Source organism: Strix uralensis, chromosome 4, assembly GCF_047716275.1.
Source record: "Strix uralensis isolate ZFMK-TIS-50842 chromosome 4, bStrUra1, whole genome shotgun sequence".
Classification (NCBI taxonomy): Eukaryota; Metazoa; Chordata; class Aves; order Strigiformes; family Strigidae; genus Strix; species Strix uralensis.
The window spans coordinates 125699346-125719526 of record NC_133975.1 but is presented as its reverse complement, the minus strand read 5'-3'; the positions used below and the strand labels follow the sequence as shown (position 1 = coordinate 125719526).

Sequence of the window (20181 nt, the reverse complement as noted above, 5' to 3'; positions counted from 1 at the left end):
ATATTTATGAATGTTTAGAATAATCTAGAAGTTGTCAGGGTCCTCAGTAACACAAAGGCTAAGATAGGCTAAAGAGAGTGCTCATTTTCCTTAAGTGTTCCACAGTATTCTTGCCTGTGTTCTTTTAATCTGCTATTTTCTTCTGACAAGGTCTTGCTCTCATTGAGAACAGGCGATTAATTTTGCAGGAATGAGTATGACATCTGATCTCTGGACAGATAGCTTTATTTTCATTTTGTTTCCCTATCTGTCCCCTACTTGTTCCATCTAGTCCTTCTCTGGTAATAATAAACTTGTTTACTTATATGCCGTCTGTTGGCAGTATCTGGCACTGCTGTGTTTAATGAGTAATAAGTTTTTCACAAAACTTGAAGCACAAGTGCCATTTTATGCATCAGGAATGACTCTCCTTTAATGGTCTTTGAGAAAATGATTCAGTTCATTGTTGCGGTGAGTTGTGTAAAGTTTAACTTAGCAGAACATTAATAGAACACTTTGCAAGATGACTGAGGGTCTTAGGTTGTGGGGTAGTGGAATGCACGCTTGCTGAATCACCTCTATTAAAACGAAAGGAAGAATGATTGGACTTTAAGCCTAGCAGAGAATAAGGTCATCTTAATTCTCTATTGCAAAATAGTCTTTGCTCAAAATATATGACTTGCCTATAAAATTCTAAGCATGTTGTAGTGTATGTTGATGGAATGGTGCCTGAGAACATCTGTCACGATTGCTTTTTGCAGACTGTTGCATTTTTCTAGGAAAAGCTATTGTATTATGTTTCCAAGCAGGCTCTAAAACATGGCAGCCTGCCTTCTCTACCTATTTTTTATCCCTTTCCAAAAGTAAAAAAAAAAAAAAGAAAATAAATATTTATTTCATACAAGGCTTTTAAAAAGATATTTGGTATAGGTAATGTGCAATAACTGACTTTTGAGTTTGTTCAAATAGGTCAGATGGCTTAATTATTTACCCATGTATCTGTTTGACTATGACATCTAAACCAGTTCTTGTGCCTGATCTGGTGTGTCTTGCATGGTGACTCTCAAGATACATCGAGTTCAATATGTACAGCTGTTTAAAGACCAGAAACCTAATTTTTTTTTGTGGAGAACATTGATAATATCACATTTTTGTTCCTACATCCTCATGGATAGCAGTGTCATCCTCTGTGTACTGAAGGCAATGGAACTATTTTCTCTTATGTCAGATGTGAACCCTGCCCTTAGTGACTTAGATTTGTGAATGGTAAGTGTTACTCAAGGAATGGGACAAAATAGCTATTTACTTAATAATGGCATTTCAGTTGTTCAGTATCTTGCTGATTTAAGTGGACTGAAACATTTGCAATCTCCCAGAAGACTGTAGTATAAAAATAACAGATACCTGTTTTGTTTCTGTGTCTGGTACAGATCTAGTGCAGTGCTGATAATTAGATCTAAATAATGTACTTTAAAATTGAATCTTGCTTTTATAATCGTTCTTCAGAGAAGGAGGAGATGTTGGAATGGGAGTTCACCTTATGTAGGAGTTAATTTCTGCTTAATGAATGTTGCTTAATATATGAGGACATTATACCAGGATGGAACAGGTATTGGTGTTACTTATTGTAAACCTTGGTTTAAATGTGGTCATGCTTCCTTCTGAGGTGTTGGTGTTAGTGGAGTTTGTTTTCTCTAGCCTTGAATCTTAAGATCTCGTTCCCTGAATCTGCAGTCCTTCTTTAACTTCACAGTCCAGCAGTCAGATTTTTGGACCTTCTGTGTACTAGTGGATAATTTCAGCAGCTTCACTTTATTTGTGAGGCTCTGTGCTTCCCATTCTAAATTCTCTAGCTATAAGAAAACACGAACAACGTGATCTCATGTAGATCCATAGTCTACTGTGGCTAAACTATTTCTATGACCCAAGTTAATTATCTTAAGCCAATGCTGTTATTTTTTCACTATATTGCAGTCTCCTGAAGACCATGAATACATTTAACCTCCTGGAACCTCCTCTTCTAAATAAGTCATGAGCAGTGTGTTTTTGAGGAAGGCTGTACTGACTTTTCATGCTTGCGTAGACTCCTCCCTCTAAAACAAACTTTACTCTTGTTTCTCATAACTTCTGTCTATGTTTCTAAATAGTGTGTTGCAATTTGGAGAGAATATGTCTCTCTGCTAAATAGGCAGTTATCCTGCATACCACTCTACTGGATTACCACGCCAGGAAAACATGACTTAAATTTCAGCTGATTTCAGTTCATAAAATTGTGTAGTACCAGCTCTGTGTTCTCTCTGCTTCTGCAACGTACATGCGTATATTTTCCAAATGTCTGAGGGAAACTACACAACCAGTTGGCTTCTGCAAAAACTCTTCAAGTATCATACCAGACTGTCTCTAGCTGTGAGTAGAACAGAGATGTTGTCATGTCTTTCAGGTCCTTCTCTCAGAAGGGCTTGGGGTTACCCTGCACTGTGTGCCCTTTGCAGGGAAGCAGCAGGATGCAGTTTGGGCAGTGAGCTCTTGCTGGACATTCCAGATGCTCCTGCAGATTGTCCACACACACCTGGAATACATGCAGCCTCTGGGATTGCAAATACTGTACGGCTTTACCTACACAGAAACTTTAAATGCATTTTGAACTCAGTGTACTTACTGGACATATTTGCAGTAACCGCTGAAAATAGTCTTAAAATAATTTCTTAGTTCCATTATTTGCTGCTTAAAAATTATTTGGGGTACTCACCCCATAATCTGGGAGTGAAATCGCCTTTGAGATTTTCAGTGCTTTTTGCAGTGAAAATTGAATGATGCTTGGTTTCTCTTAGAGGAGACTGAAGCATCTGGCTGCTGGGGCAAATGAAGTGTGTAGATTGTGTGAGGAGTGAGGTCAGATTCTCCTGCTCTGGCTGCATCGGAGTTCCCGTGCAACAACTGCTGGACATAAACAGCTGCTGAGATATCTCATTTTCCTGTTTCCCACAAAGGAAAAAACAGCAGCTGGGACTGAAGTGCCTGAGATGATTTAAATGAGTTCCTGGTTATTTCTACAGATATCTTCAGTTTCAACAGAGTTCAAAGTGAGAAGGAAGGATGGACCCATTTTATTAAAAAAGACTATTTCTTACATTTTTTGTTAATGCTTCTACCCTTAGTCCTGGCCCTAGAGGAGAAAAATGTATCAATGGCCCCAGATGGTATACTAGAAATGCCATCTGGCTGAGAATTTTTGGGACAGGGAGGTTGCTGGTTGCTGTTTGAATCTTCTTCATCTTGCTTTATGGTCACGTGAGGTGAAAAAAGGTAAGAATATTTAGCGTCAAGACTTTGGCCACTTCTGGAATAGCAAAGCTTTGGGTGACTTTTTAATTATCCTGTGATTTTTCATGTTAAAATCTTATTACCAGCTGTAAAAGTACACTATAATATCAGTTCTGGGGGCTGGAACTTGCTATTTTGGAAACAGAATTGTTTTGGATTGCAAGCTGTAATGATTGCATGTCTGTCTTCAAAGCTGGAATGAATTGCAGATGAAATCCATGATGAAGAATAAAAAAAAAAAATTTAAATAATACTGTAAAGTAATGCTTTGAGGACAGGGGTTATGTCTCAGGAGGACTTTTTTTTTCTTTTCAAAAGTTTTTCTCCCTTAAATAATTTGGATATACCTAAATCTGGCAAAGAGTATTTACTACGGGCAAATTAAGGTCTCTGTTTTGATAGTTGATTCAGATAGGAGGAAGGATAGAGAGTACTTGGAATGGAGAGGGGCAGGAAATTATAAAACTTCCAGACCATATGAAATCGCTTGAGTTGTGTGTTGTCAGCTTTGGAAATACCTACATTTTGTGACTTCTACTTTTATAATGGCTCTGTTCAGAGGTGCCATATCCAGGGATCTCTCAGTGATGAAGTTGCATTGCTTGCTGACATCCATTAAATGTCTTCCTCCTCTCTGGAGAGGGTTGTGCAGTGGAGTTCTGGTTTTGGAAGGTAAAGGGAATATATATGTGTGTGTGTGTGTTCTCAAAATATCTGCTGTTACATGTTTGTGTTGATAAAGGGAAGGCTAAAGTAGTACACTTATAACAGTAGCAAGAGGTGGTGAGTTTTTATAAAGAGAATTGATTTCTCAGGGCACTCACTCCATGGTTGTGGACCGTAGGATAATTTTGCCTCTGACAGAGCAGTTCAACTCTGGTTGTAACGAGTTACTTTTGTTAAGATTCAAGTTGTCACCAGCATCTGTTTTGGACTTCAAGTGATTTTTTTTTTTTTCTTTTTTTTTTTTTTTTTTTTTTTTGCTTCCATTAGTTTTTAAGGGAGTCAAACATGTGTCTTAGGCTTTATTTTTAAGGAAGTTCTAGAAAGCTTTCTTTTTCTTAAAGGTAGTAAATTTGTACATTGACTGTTTAAGTGCCTTTGGTATGTAATCTGTTTTAACAGGATATTTTTATATTTTCCAATTTACTAATTCCTTTTTTCTTTTATAGAAAAGACAATACAGAAATTTCTTACTTTTTAATTCAACTTTTTTTATACTTTATAATTTTAGGATGAATATTTAAACAACAATCTTCAGTCTTGCTTCAAGATGTCCCTGTGTGCATCTTCTCACAAGGACTTTTCTCAGTTGCTCCCACTTCAGGATATTGGATGCAATAAAACAGAAATTAAAAACTCACCTGCTGGTATCATCTCTCCAGTTCCCTACAGCTGTAATCAGTCCACATTGACAGCAGAACACAGTCCAGTATTTATTCCCTCGTCTTACATGGAAAACAGACATGAATATTCTGCAATGGCATTCTGCAGTCCTGCTATGATGAATTACAACATTACCAGTAATTTTGGTGATTCAGAGAGTGCATCTGGGAGGCAAACATCAAGCCCCAATGCATTATGGTCTGCTTCTGGCCATCTCTCCCCTCTGACATTGCACTGCCAGTCATCACTTCTATATGCAGAGCAGCCAAAGAGTCCGTGGTGTGAAGCTAGACCGATGGAGCCAGTGCTACCTGTGTCCAGGTCAGTACTACTCATTTCTTTAAAACTGCTGAAAATTATTTGCAGTTTCTTTAATTCTTTTAAGTCTTTTCTTTTTACATTTGACTTCCATGTGTTGGTCTCTCTGAAAAAACAAAACCAAATCCAAAAGCCTCCACCAAACACCAAATCAGTCCTGAGTTTTGTTTTTTTTAATGTAACTTCTGCAATAGGATTTCTTTTACAGTAGCACGTTGGAGAACTATACACTGACACAAAGCACTACAAATGCCTTCAATGTGGGAACTGTTTACTGTATAAACAAAACAGAAGTTCAAGACCACTAGGTACTACTTTGTGTAATAAAAATGAATTTTGCTCTGACAAATTAAGTCCTTTGAGTGAAAGAAGTAAAAGTTTATTCTTTTTTCTTTTTCATACAATGTTGTTTGAATTCCATTTTATCTGGATTTTTTTTTTTTTTTATTGCATCTAATGGCTGTGAAGGTTTTTCATCAACTTAAAATTCAAGGGAAATGTTATCTTTGTTTTTTGGTTTTAGTATTAACAGTTATACAGCAACATGCATCATGTGTAAAAGGGTGCTGCTACTGAAAAAGTCTGATGTTTCTTGTTGTTGTTCTCAACTGACTTTACGAAGGCGTTGTGAACAGCAGATTCACAAGCTAAATTTTCAGCTGTAAAGAAAGCTGTAAATTTGCAAAACATGTTCCCATTCTGCACATTTTCTCATATTACAAACCGTAAGCAGTGTGTAGATCATCAGCTGATGAAATTACCCATTCATGGGCGCAACAGCTGTTGGATGGATAAAAGCTCAGGGTGTTGCAGGTGCTGTTCCTATTTTAGCAGCTGTATGTTTATTCATAGGGCTCCTTATTTAACTTCAGTAGTCATTGTCTGTATGAAAAATAGAAAAGGATTTGTGCTATTTTTGAGACTATCCACGTTTCTTCTGCAATGGGTGCGTCTTATGTTGACTGCACAGGGCTAAGGTGTGAGATCTACATCTACTTCAGACATGTAGGCTGCACAGATCTTCACCCTGGTGGCCTGGCTAGTCTCTATTTGGAGTCAGCAGAGAGTAGCAGGCGATTCTGGAGTGAAAATCTGCTTTAAATGTAGGTGTGTGGATTGGGGGAGGCCATTTGGATACAGAAGAATTTCCCAAGGAGGTCTAAGGTGAATAGGGCTAACATTGAAACTCTTCCCACTTCAGTTAATATTACAAAACTTTGACAGCCCTGGGAAGGCTGCTCTGGGTTAGTGTTTGAAATTATCCAGATGATGGGACAGCAGCTGGAATAACCCAAGAGCAAGGGCACCCCATCTGATGCTCTGCAGTGTGCTCTGTTACGTAGACAGAAGGGAAACCAAACCTGCCACACTGGAGTTTAAATAAATAAGTCTTCTGCTTGTATAGGTTCATACGGACTATTGCTCTTGTAGCTGATGATGACCTAATTTAAAGATGAGAAATCAATGAAATCTGGAGTCAAAATTTATGGACATTCTTTATTGTTCAGCAACAAGTAACTATAGTGTTCCTTGGTAGCTGGACCTTCTCAGTGGTTCATTTGTCTCAGTATGATGCATTGTAACACCCCTTTTGTGAACAGAAGTTGTAAAAAAGAAAAAAAATTAATTTGATGTGGAAACACCAAAAGCAAGAGTTGTAATTCCCTTATTGTGGATATCTGTCCTGAAATTAGTCTGTAAAGAAAGAAAAAAAAAAAAAAAAGCCCTGTGTTTCCTTTTGCTTTATCCTTTGGTGAGGTATTAAATTAATGTCATGAATGTTATATTTATTGCCATGGGAACAATGACTATGACACTACAGATTCGTAGATTATATCTTGAAGGAAGAGTTCTTGGGGTTGAAATTTAAAGGAATAGCACTGGGGGAAGGGAGAGACTAATGCTGTAAAGCATAAGTAATTTTAAACAGCATTGTAGTTCAAGAAAAGGGATTTTGTTTCAAGATGAGTAAGAAAGCATTACATATATAATTTTATTTTACCTTTCAAAATAAAGCAAGTCTCACTGTGAGAAGAGTTTATTTTCCCTGGGTGTAAATTTATGTTAACATTAGCTAAACTAATGTGGTCCATTTTGCTAAAGCTGATCACTGTGTAATTTGGATCTCCTTAAAATAAGGAACCTGAATTCTCAGCATTCCCTTTCCTCACAAATAAGCTTATTATATGAATACAGACGAAATTTATTTGACTTCATTATACACAAATGCTATACAGTATAGTGTTACTTTGTACCAATAGTTCAACCAAAATTAATTGTATTCCATGTAAAAATAGCTGTGAATTTTTAGAGTTCCATTTTTTTTGTATGAAATATCAATAATTTGATGAAGAAGACTGCTATACTTACTTGCATTGTAGGTCCTGTATCTAGTGAAGACAATAGAAATAGTCTCATAAATTTTGTTGGTGCAGGATCACTCAGTTTATGTTAAAATGACATAAAGATAAAAAGAATGCCACAGTGTAATTATATTTAAAAGTAGTCTGAAATTTATTTCTGTCTTCATCCCCTAAATAAAAGTATTTTAATTAAAGAAACAAAAGGTTTCTATTCCAAATGAACAGGTATATTACTTTCTAAAAAGTATAAGGAAACTTTAATGAAGTTGCCAGAGTGATGTTTCTGGAACTGAATTTGTTCTTCTTTCCTATTATTTTCCTTGTGCTTCTGACTAATTGCAGGTAGAGCTTGTACGTAAAGGGTTTTGGGTACACAGGCTAACAATGATTGCTTAATTAGAAATGATTTAGTAACTTTGTCTTGTTCACTGTGTGCTAATATCATATTTATACATTGCTTAAACTCTGCTCTGAAGCCATAATTATTTGCACTATTCTTCTACCCTTCTTTTATTGTGCTTATTCCGTAGAGCACTTAACTGTATCTGGAAGTCTCTCTGAGGTGATGGGTTGGCATCTCCATTTTATTATGGAATAGTTACAGAGATTAGACAAAAAATATGTCTCTTACTGTTGATATATCTATGACATGATTTTCAGCATATTAGTTAATGTTTGGAATGTAGCAGAACCTGTGCTTTGGAGATATAAATATTGACAGTTGTGTGGTCTTAACAGTTCCAGAAGTTATAGTGGAGGGTTTAGAAAATGAGGAAGATAAAGATTGAAAAGTATTCTTCAGCTGATATTTGCCCATCACCTTGCACACATTCTGGGAGAGAAAGGAAGAGCCGCCTTCATCCTACAGTTTAGGCTTCTATGGGATTGAATTATCTCCAGGCACTGAATAAGTCAGTGGCCTGTGGGGGAGAGGGAAGTGTTATAAGACATTATAAAATCTGGACTATTAATTTTTTATTCAATGCTTTTTTTTTCTCTGTGGTTTTTTTCTCTCTTTCTTTTTATAATGTACAATAGTTTAGGCTTCAAAAAAACCTGACAGACAACAAAAGCCATGTGCAAATTTTGCTACTTTCTAGGTCAAATCCCTGCCAGCCTTCATTTTTAATAAAAAGTTGAATTTTAGTTCAAGTTTTCTGGGTGTGGCATATGCATCAAACACTTGCTGTGGCAAAGCTAGAGGTAATTAGGAGACACAATAGATACTGAATAACCTAAATAGTCTTGCTAATTCCTTCTCTTTCGGGTAATCATCTTGTCACTGTTGATGACTAGTAGGAAATCACTGACTAGTTACTTTCAAAAAAATCTCAATTCTTTTTATGGAAACATAATATCTCTATATAGAAACCATGATTATAAAATAGGGATGAGTATTAGGAGGTGTAAAGCAATAAATCTTTCTCCATGTGGTTCCTCAGTAGCAGCCAGGTACCTCCCCCATTTTCCTGCATCCTTTGGTGCAGGAGCTTCATGGGCATCCAGCCAGCTCCTGCCAGTTCTTCTGGAGGAGCTGGCAGCTCATTCACCTGCTGAGCGTGCTGGCGTGCACCAGTCCCAAGAGCACTGGGAGGTGGTCTCTGACCACGTGCGAGGCTACCCGCTCTGGTTTGCTGTTTGTGTGGATACACTCTCTGATCACAAGGTCCTCAGCATGAGGAACGTGCACCTTAAAGCTCTCAACTTTTTCCTAGTTCTGTTGTCCTTAAAGACGACAGTAACAAAATGATTGGGTTTGAACCTCCTGCTGTGCTGCTGCAGCTATCGCAGATGAACAGATTTGATGCCCTTTCAGCTTGCAGGAGGAATTCATTCCAGATTGTTGCTCTGTGCGCAAGCTGTTTGCCAGAGTCTGCAGAAGTCACGCAGCTTGCGTGTGTGCAGGGTGACTGTTGTTAAACTTAAGCAGGAAAAGTGTTTTTTAAAACACTTGTCATGACTGGAAGGTAAAAAACAACACTCCTCAGTGAGATGTTACTATCTGTGCTTTTTCTTTATTTTAATCCATAACACCTCAGTGCTTTAACAAGGGCAATAAACATCACTCTCTACAGCGTATCAATCAGTCACTGAGATGCTCTCTAGCTGATTTTGATTCTCTTCTGACTCTCACAATTGGATCATGATTCCCAAGTAGAGCTTAAAAAATATACCTCTTCTTCTAATGTGAAATGCCAAATTATTTTTCTTCCGAATAGGAAGGAATAGCAATGCTTCTTCCTCCTTGCATTAGCAGCATATTGGGACTGTAGCACACACTCTTTTTATTGTAAGGGAGAATTCCCCCACACTGGTCTTTCCAGTGTGGCAGAAGGGGAAATAACTTAGTGATTCAGCAATCCATTAACAGGAGCGTGTGTGTAATCAAAGACTGGCCTTGTTAAACATCTGAACACCCTTATGCCTGGCACTATCTGAATGAATTAACCTTTTTTAAAAGCTTGCAGTAACTTAATTGTACAACAAATACCTATTTTTTCTGTTTTGGAATTTGCTCAGAGAACCACCCTTTTTCCTTTCCAAATTTTCTACTAGGAAACTGGAGCACATTCTCCTCAAATTCTTATAAACTTGATGATTTTTAATTGGCATGTGGATGTGTTTGTCCTTACCTCCTGTCATGAAACCAGCACAAGGTCTAGTTTTAATATGTTAGTTAAAGCCTTTTTGACAGCACTTTCAGCATGTTTCTATACTGTTCTGTTTAAACTTGCTCTTGTTGGTGAAGAGGTTTCTTCTGCCCTGGCAATGTACCCTTATTCTATCCCAACTGATATTTCTTCTTCTCCCTAATCCTGCTGGAAGGTGGGATGAGCATAAGTCTACAGTTTCTAACTTCTCCCTCTGTGCTTAAGTTTATAGGTATAAGTTGACTATACTGCTTTGCTTTAGTCAAACTGCTGCTGAGTTTTCATGACACTATTTTCTATCTAGAAATTGTATTGAATGTGAAGGTAAGACATGCTAAAACCACCAAGAAAATGAGGTCCAGAGAAAAAGTACAGAATGGATATGCTTCCTGTACCTAAAAACTGTTTTACTGGTAATCTAAGTTCTTTCCTCTTGCTGTTTACAGGATCTTGGTGTCAGGAATTGGCTGTTATTTCATGTTTTTGTCCTGTTCTAATTTTAATCCAGTTGCTAAGAATAGTTCCAGTTAGATACTGGAACTATTGTTGTTGGAACTATTTTCAGTGCTTCAGGAGTGCTTATATCTTACTAATTTACATGGAGCAATAATTTTTTTAAAGTATGAAAGTATTAACTGTGTTTCTCCATTCTTCTTGTATTGAGACTTCCTTCTATTTAGCATTAGGGTGATCAACGTGGATCATCACCTTGAACAGAAAACTTTGTCTAACATTGTGAGTTCATCTTGTAGGCTGAGATTCACATCTCAAGATACTTGTCTCCAGCATCTCATTGAATGAATAAAGCCTTGTTTAAAAGATTAAACACTTGAGACTAGATGTGTATTGCTCCATCTAGAATTTTGCCTTACTAACAGTATGAAGCAACTGCAGCTCTGTTTGTGGTAGTGTTTATCATGTCAGTCCGAGCTGTCTGAGTTTGCATTTTCCATGTGAAGCTTCCCAAAGACAAAGTCGACTTGGTTCACAAATTCCTGGACTTGTACATTTCCAAGAATTCTTTAAGATCCACCAGCATTCTATATGATTTTCCCAGAGTTCGTGCGAATGACACATCAGTAGTCCAGTTTTATGCCCTCGAGTATTTTAAAACTTTATAGTCTGTTATCACTGAAAGCTCTGGGATTAGATTATATGATTTAAATAACCTTATTAGAAAAAGGCTTAACAGTGTTTCACACTATCCTGTGTTCAGTAATAAGAAGGCTTTGCAGAGAGAGAATAGAAGGCAATGGAAAATAATTCAACTCTTTGCAATGTAGATTAATTTTTTCCTCTTTTATAACAGATGTTTTTCTTTTCTATCAGAGAAATGTTAAAAATAAAAACTAATGGCAATGACTGTACAAGCCCAATTGCAAATAATCCTGGCTCAAAAAGGGATGCCCACTTCTGTGCAGTCTGCAGTGACTATGCTTCAGGATACCACTATGGGGTCTGGTCATGTGAAGGCTGCAAAGCATTCTTTAAAAGAAGTATTCAAGGTAGGAGAATCAGCTTTTGATAATTTTGCTCAAATAAGTTGTTTCATATGATCGGGGCTGCAGCAGCTGATCTAGTAATGAGTTGATCTAAAATTCTGGTGTATGGTGCTGCATGCTGAAAATAGAGCAACACATGATTTGAATGCTCTATCTTTTGGCTTTTATGTTATCAAGATCTGGAAACATTATAAAGTGAGCAATTGATTTCTTTAGGGAAGAGGTGGAATACATGACATGGGAAAGCCCTGCAGCAAAGGCCTGGATGGGATGGCACTGCAGACTTGTGAATCTGATTGCAGTTTGTGTCCCAAAGTAGAGATATTAATTGTGGGTTTGTTGTAATAGGCACAGTTAGAGTAGGTAATTGTCTGGAGACTTTGCTTGCCAGGAACTATTCTTGACAAGTGTATGTTGCCTGAAGCTGAGTCATAGCATATAATTGCTACGCATACTTTTATATCCTACATACTGTGTAGATAGTATTAGGTACAAACCTGACTATTGTTATTTCTCAGCCTTCCACCCCCGAGAGTCTACACTGCAGTATTTCTCACTCTGCCAGCTCTCGCTATCTAAGATTTCCACTTCAGTGTTTAAATTCTTAAATATTTGGTAATTAGTTCAAATTTGCTGAGTGGCTGCAGTATGAAGTAAATGTAGGTCTCCATGTTTGTTATCACAGTCTGTGGGCAGTGACTTACACACCAGCTTCAGACCACTTAATTTCTTTAACCTTGGCTGTAGTTTTTATGTTCTTTGGCCTCATCTGGGGCCTCTTGGTGGAAACTTAATTGGCTTGACACTACATGTGGATGCTAACACAGAAAATCCTGTCTTTTTTTTTGGTCTGTAATGTTCCTCTTCTGCACACAAAGCCTTTAGCAATCTTGAGATATTTTATTTTGGCTCAATATGGCAGAGTTAGTGTCACCATTAGAATCAAATTTAAGTCAGAACTTGTTTGCCCTTTCAATTTATTGTGCAAGTTCTGCATGGGTGAATAACAATTTCTATACGCTGGTGCAAGTACTTCTGATTTCTAAAATAATTGAAGAGAACTTTGTCTTCAGTTTGTCACAAATGAAGGCTGAATTTGATCTCAAAGTGGTTTCTGTCAGAAAAATTATTTGCCTGTTCTGTGTTGCTTACCTGTGTTTTGGCTGTGAACAAGTTACCCATTGTGGCCTTTTGTACACCTTAATGTACCCTGTCAGGTAACATTTGTTTGTAATTCAAATACATGAAAGTAAGTTCTTGGCATAAAATACTATCAAGCACTCAGTTGCAACTGTTGCTATGAAGAATATTGCTCATAGAAATAAAAAACTTCTGGGCCTACCATAGACCAAAATGTTGGGCTAATGTCTAGTTAAAATTGGGTGGTATGACTGAGCAACTGTGTGTGGTCTCCTCTGCTTGTCCAAGTTTGTAGTGTGGCGTATTCATCCCACATCTCTGAACATCTGCCTGCAAGCTAAATTAGCCCAAGGCCACCCGAGTTTTAAACCACTTTATACTCCTGTGTGCTTGGGTTATAGTGCAACAGAGAGAGCTTCCTCCTCCATTCCCCCCATGTTGCATGAAGAGTGATAAACAGTAATCTGGTTTTCAGTCATATCTGCCGGTAGGAAACTGGACAAACTGTAACCTGATCTCTTCTTTTTCAAAATGTCAGTTCAAAAATTCAAGGTTAAAATTATTTTAATTTTGCAAGGAAATAGTCACAATGGTTCAGTTAAATAATTACTCTTGGGGACATGAACTCTTGGACTTGCATCAAGTAAAAAAACTCTAGTAGCTGTATCTTTGCCTGATCTATTCTTAAAGTTTGAAAAAATAACTTAAAAAACAGCCTGAGAGAAAAGATACTAAGAAATGTAAATGAGCAAATATTTTTTGCATCCTTTGCTAAATACTGCAAGAGAGATTTCCAGTATTTGGCAGGAGATTATTTGACTGTATTTACACCAAGAGTATACTAAAGTCCAGTTTACAGTAATAAATCTTTGGACCAGATTATTGATTAATGAAATACAATAATATAAAGGGGTTTGGGTGGAGGTGAGGTGAGGTGGGAGAGCAGGAGAAGACAACAGAAGAGGCTGTAGTGGAAACTGATGAAAATAAGAGAAACACTTGTCCACAGTATCTAAAAGTTATACCTTCTGTTTGTGCTTTTCTTCTTACTATACAGTATGCATTATTTTATACTGGTCTTCTTTCTCTCTTGGGCTGCTTTTTTTAATTAGCTTTGGTCCAGGGTCAGTCCTCCAAAGGCGGCTTCTTTCCTGGAATTCACCACATCAGGGAGTTCAGTAAATAGAGCTATAGTTTACTTAAATCTTTGCAGGACTGAAGCTATGTGCACTGATGTTTTCAACTCTGCTGAGGAAAAAAAACCCTACTATCTGCCATCTGTAGAGTCCCAATATACAGTAAGAAGTTGGAGGTTGGGAACAAATTTCCACAAGAGCCTATGTCCCATTTTCAAAAATGAGTGGGTATTAGGAGGTGCATGGTTGTCCGACAGTCATCACTAAAAGGTGATCTATGTTGTCTGGTTGCTATTTGAGGCCACAGATTAATGTTTTCTGTATAGGATAAATATGCATTTTTGGATCAGTCAAATTAATGGAGCTTAGATATATGCATATGAAAATGTTGAGATGCTTAAAATCAAGAAGGTTCTGATTTGGGAAATGACCAAGAGAGACTGTTGGAGATGTTAAATCTTCTCTTCTTACTCTGCTGCAGGACATAACGATTACATCTGCCCAGCTACCAATCAATGCACGATAGACAAAAACAGGCGCAAAAGCTGCCAGGCATGCCGGCTACGGAAATGTTATGAAGTTGGAATGATGAAATGTGGTGAGTTTTGCATGTCTGTGCTGTGTGCTTGGGTTTTGCTGGCTTTATTTTTCCCCCCCCCCCAGTCAATTCTATATAGCTTTTTTTTTTTTCCCCCTTGAAATCCTAAAAAGGCACAACAGGCGATTAGAGCAAGGTCTAAGCTGGTTTTATAAGAAGGAATGTACTGATTCTTAAAGCAGAAGAAGACTTTTCATTTTCAGAAAAAATCTGTGGAAAGGAGTAAGGTATAGGTTAAGCATGTGAAAACCATAGTACCTCTGCAGAGCTCTGTGAAGGCAGTTTTCTTGCATGCCGTGTTCTGCAGAATGGGAACCCAAGACCTGCTGCTGCCTGAGCCTCAAACCAAACTGAAATCCCTTCTAATATGGGGTAAATGAGCCCGTACTGTGCTCTGCTGGTTGAATGTAATGCAAGAACAGCAGTGCCTCGTCAAAGCAGTAGTTAATTAACCCAATATCCTGCCTCCAACCGTGGCAGGAGTGAATGCCTCAGGAGGAGTGTAAGAATGAGACTAGCACCTAAGTGCTACTACTGCTGACAACTCCCAGCTTCCAAAAATTAGCAGTAGGGGACTTCTGGTCTAGAAGAGGTTTCTTGTATTTAATAGGTGTTAATATATTAATAGAATGGCAACTTTTCCATTGTCGCTCTTTTTAATCCTGTGAAGTTTTAGCATCTACAACATCCCATAGCAGCTTGACCACCTGCCATGTGAAGAACCAGCTCTCTGGTTTCCAGGCTTTTTTGTGGGGCTTTGATGGGGCAGTAAGGGAGGGCAGCGGGCAGGCTTTTCTTTTTTTGAACAGGCTGTTTCCAGATGATGCCTTGCAGTTCTTCCATCAGAAGAAGTAATGAACAACCACTCTTTGTCACTGCGCCACTCAGAATTACCCAGCTTTTTCTCGTATTCCTATCTTGTACTTACAGTGATGTGACTTCAACATAGTTGTACATTTATAGATGAATTTTTAAAGGTTACTTGTAAGAATAAAATAAATTGAAAGATATTTGAATAGCTAATGTACTTTCATAGTCAAGGTTTGTTGTTTCTTATAGATTTCCCAATGTACATAATAGAAATAGACTGGGAAAACATCCCATAGGAACAGTGGAGTGTAAAGGAGAAGGTCACTATGCTTGATCCTCTGTGATTTGCAGGCGTGCATCTCATTTCATCTCACTTAATGTAGATACCTATTTCTATTTCAAGGCCAGGCAGTGTTTTCATCCTCCCACTGCTTTGATCTGAAGGCTGTTCACAGAATATTATTTCTTTCATTAGGAACATTCTTTAGAATTCCAGCCTGCATTTATTGATGGACAATTAGTGCCCATTTGTTCTTGTGGCAGCACTGTCTTGTAGCTTAGAGGCTCCTCTTCTCTTTATTATTGCTGGTCTGGTTGTATTTACGGACTACATCGTATCCCCTCACAACCTTTGTTTTATTACGCTAAATAAAGAAGAAATCTTCTCCTCTTGCAAAATAGGAAAGTAGACAGAATCTGGAAGTCATCAGGGTAGCTTGTCTGTCAATCTGCTCCAGATGGAAATAATCCATTTTGCACTGGGATGACCAGAATCATGGACAGTATTCCTGTGAACTCTCCTCACAGTAGCAGCATCAATACCTATCTGTTTCTGCAGGACCTTTTCTCTGCGTACAACCTGGGATCCTATTTGCCTTTTTCATGGTTGTATCATGCTGGCAGTTCATAATCATTTTATGATCTGTTATGATTGCAGCCTCCCTGTTCATTTCTAGCTGATAAGTCTCACCTTAAAGCTAAAATTTCAATTTTTCCGTATATTATTTTTGTACTCCTGAAGTACATTTAATTTCTGTTGCTCAAGTCAGCTAGTTCTTTCTATATGAATCTCCTGTCATCTTCTACACTAATGATGCCTCTCAACAGTGTTGGTGTTTTTCATTAATATGGTCCTAGCTACCTTTGTTGTCTGGCCTCCAGGAATGAAAGCCTTACACTTGCAAATGAGACTCCTTTGGAAACCTTACTTTCTGAATTGTGTCACTGTCTTTTGTTCATCTTTATGACAGAAAATTTTACTCAAAGTTTTTCCAACAGGGCTTTCTATCAAGCCCCAGTTCTGAAGTTGGAGAGTTTTTGTAAAGATTGATTCCAGTATGATATTTTAAGGTGGTCCTCCACAATACTTTCCTTAAATTGATCCTTTTATTCTAATTGTCCAGGAAGTCCTGATTTGTGATTAGACCTCAGAGGCACTATGTTATTATAGGTAATAAATAATAATATGTACTTATATCTTAGCCTGTGTTCCTTTTAATCTTGTCACATATTCATAAACATATTTTCCTACAATAATGAATGTTTATAGGACATTAATGACTGTGCCAGACGAAAACCAACACTTTGAAACTATAGCAGGAAAATAACAGGAATTGTATTTTTAAAAAATCAGGTTATTTAATAGTAGCACTGAAATTTGAGACTTGAGAATCTGCGAGTCTTAACAATTTAATTTCAGAAAAAGGAATATAAAAATTACTCAGAATTGTCTGAGTTGCCTGATGAGTTAAGTGGCACCTGTGAGTAAAGCTGATGCATGGACACATGGTGACAGACATTTAAACCAGACAGATTTTATGACTGTATTTCTTGCATGAAACATAAATGCTATTTCCTGCAGACCAGGGTGATTATCTTTCAAATTCTTTCTTGTTAGAGCTATGCTTTAATACCAGTTTTTTTGCTGTAGAAAGCCATAAAAGAGTACATTTTCCTTTTAATGAAGGCTTTTCCCCATCTCTGTTCCTTTCCCAGGTCACTTGTGAATGCATTGGTTCACATCTGCTAAAACCCTGGTTAAGACAGAATGGTTTGTAAGTGCATTTTTGCTCAGTGGTGACTTGTTGTCCGGCAGAAGTGATAAAAGATCCTCAATTACCACTTTGTAGTTTATAAAAGATCTTCATAAAAACTCTGCACTGTTCGCATCAAATCTTTAAATCTTCACTTTTCATGTTATCGATAGACACCTTGAGAAAAAATACACATGTGTGTGTATATATATAACATACATTTCTGTGTGTAGATGTGATTAGGCAGTACATGCCACCTTTAGAACAGTAGGAGGCAGTAGGAAAGTGTTGCTTTGGAGTTTTCTGACATGAAATTCTCTATGAAATTCTCTTGGATGTCTTCGCATTCATAAATGTTGAGAAGTCAGCCCAACAAGCCACATGTATTTCAGTGGAGGCGAGCTTGGGGGTGCTTTGTGTTAAGGTGATAATGGATTGTCTTACAAAATATACCATCGTTGCCAAAAGCATATTAAGGGTCTCAGACACCACATCTGCAAATTTCTCCGTGGGAAGTCTGTGTTGCCTACTGTTCCAATCAAGACAGCTACTGCTAAATTTTGGCACTAGGACTATAGCAGGAAGAAGGAAAACAGAAACACTGCAGTTAACTCTGCTGAGCAAACTTGAATAAAACAGATCCGGGTAAAATTGATCTTCTCTTGGAGCTTTCTGGTGTTTACCTGGGGAGCTGAAATGGGCTGGGCTGTTTGCCAAAGGCAGAAAAGCGGGGAGTTGCTTCATCACTTAACTGTAGCCACTCTGGGAGCAGCTATGCTCATGCTTTTCTCTTTTGCTTCCTGAGGCTCAAATAGACATTCTTCCATAAGGAGTTTTCAGTTTCACTGTTGGACTAGACTTACCTTTTATTTCCCCACTCTACCTCGCTCCTGTGTCTCTTTCCCCATGTGCCAGTTCTCAATGTGTTGAAAATGCTCCAAAGAATAAGCTCCTTTCTGCCCCTTCCCCAGCCCGCATGAGGAGGCTGAGGGGCAATACTAAAAAGTGATGGAGAGATGCTGCCCTTGAATACTGGCATCATTTCACAAGTTTGCAGAAAGAAAAACGGACTTCTCTGTGGGCTGATACGGTTCAGACTTTGGCTCTCTTTTTCTCCTGTGTGTGGCTGCTGTGTGCAGTTCCTGGATAGCACTCTGAAATACTGTAAATTACTTTTCACACAGAAAGTAAGTGGGGAAAAAAATGTTTCATGGCATTCTCTGGACATCAGATGTATTAATTGTATTTTAGCTATTATAAAAATTACTGTAATTTCAGCTCCTGTTCTCATGCCTGTATGGCAGACAGCAGCTTTGTCAGTAGGTCTGCTCTGTGAATACAGACGTATTCACCAGAACATTTGCATTTGCTTTCAAAGGTGACTGGAGAGATAATGATTTACTAATGTATACTTGAGCAGTTTTAAGCTCAAACACTTACAAAAACGGATTATAATATATTCAATCGGCAGTTGCTGCTGAACTGGTTAGTTACAAAAGCAGTTGCCAGGGACCAAAATCAATATTAAGAGCAAGGTGCCATGTAACTGCCCACCCTATCAGGCATCAGAGGCATTTGCGATTTTCAAAGAATTTGTAAAGCAGGAGTTGCTTAAAAATACTGTTTCACTGCCAGTAATACCTGTTGTGGCTTGTTCATGGGTGAGTGAACAACAGGCTCATTTTAATGGCTTTTTTCCAATGTGTCTTATTTCTTATATTCTTGTGATCATTTACCCATGTGGTCTATGGTGCTGTAGCTTGAGGTCTTGCCCTTGGTCCAGCATTCTCAGCTGAATACAGCTATTTTGTTGCGCAAAGAGTAACTCTAAATAACCAGAGTGCTGTAGCAAGAACGAGGGATTTGATCAGCTTGTGCACTTCTCCAGTTGCCTGAATTACCTTTATATAAATGAACATTAGCTATTAAGCTATATGTGGTAAAGTCATAAATAGTCCCTAATCTGGGAAACTCTAAGCAATTTATTGCTGTGCCTTTACATAGATTGATCCACATCTCTGTGTCCAGTTAAGGCAAGCATTAAGCTGCTCTAAAATTATTTACAAAATATAGTTTTATAAGCACTTATACATGCCTGTTGGGTGCCAATAGACGTACAGGTAAAATTTCTCAGTCCTGCCTAAAATTTGGATTTGAATAAAAAGCACAGAAGTTTCTTTACATTGTTGAAATGTTGTTTTAATTGGAAAGGCTGCTACTTTCTGATGTGTCAATTGACTAGCAAGCTTAAATGTTGTGTTCTTAGTTGTGTAATCTTACAATGCACGTATTTCTTTTTTTTAATACAAACAGAATAAATTTTAATGTGGAAATAAATAGTATCTCTTTTAATTACTGATGAGCTGTGTTTTACGCACACTGCTCAGTGACTTAGCTTTTGCCTGCTTTGGCAATATATGGTGATTAAAAAATACAAACAATAAATCAGAATCTGGTTTGACCAGGATTTTTTTTTTTACCCCTTTTCTTTGTCACCAAGTATATTTTTTTTTTTTAGTAACCAGATTTTTATGCAGAAATGTCATAATGAAGTTTGGCTTTCTGCACTGGAGATGTGATTTTAGAAACTGTTTTTATGTATTAAATGGAGCATTTTTGTTAAATATGTACCAGTTATATATAAAACTTGATTTAGTTAAATAACCTAAAGTAACAACGGGGCTTGTTATTCCCCAGTAAAAACCCTCCACAATTACTGAGACCTTTAATATTGTCAGTAAGTATCATAACCTGACCGGATTATTTTAAGATGGAGCATGGAGTGCAGCTGCACAGATGAAAATTGTACAAGGTTGTATCAATTAGAACAGGATGCTGGACAACTGGTTTTTAATATATTTTTTTTTTAATTTTACTGATTTCTTTGATCTTCATTAAAGTACCTGGTCACCTACCTGTGTATTTATATTTTGGATAGACT

General features: G+C 37.6%; 1 protein-coding gene across 4 annotated transcripts in view; it reads left to right on the top strand.

Annotated features, from left to right (window-relative positions):
• The first annotated feature begins 437 nt into the window (after nucleotides 1-437).
• Nucleotides 438-20181, top strand: part of ESR2 (estrogen receptor 2) — a 37790-nt gene continuing 18046 nt past the window's right edge. For 2 of the 4 annotated variants that reach the window (XM_074869031.1, XM_074869034.1), the window contains exons 1-4: nucleotides 1098-1245; nucleotides 4538-5010; nucleotides 11351-11526; nucleotides 14281-14397. In XM_074869031.1, coding sequence (XP_074725132.1) covers nucleotides 1243-1245; nucleotides 4538-5010; nucleotides 11351-11526; nucleotides 14281-14397 — 769 coding nt within the window. In that variant the 5' untranslated portion in view covers nucleotides 1098-1242. Of the gene's footprint in view, nucleotides 451-1097; nucleotides 1246-3174; nucleotides 3286-4537; nucleotides 5011-11350; nucleotides 11527-14280; nucleotides 14398-20181 lie in introns of those variants that run through there. The other 2 variants (XM_074869033.1, XM_074869032.1) reach the window with 2 other exon arrangements.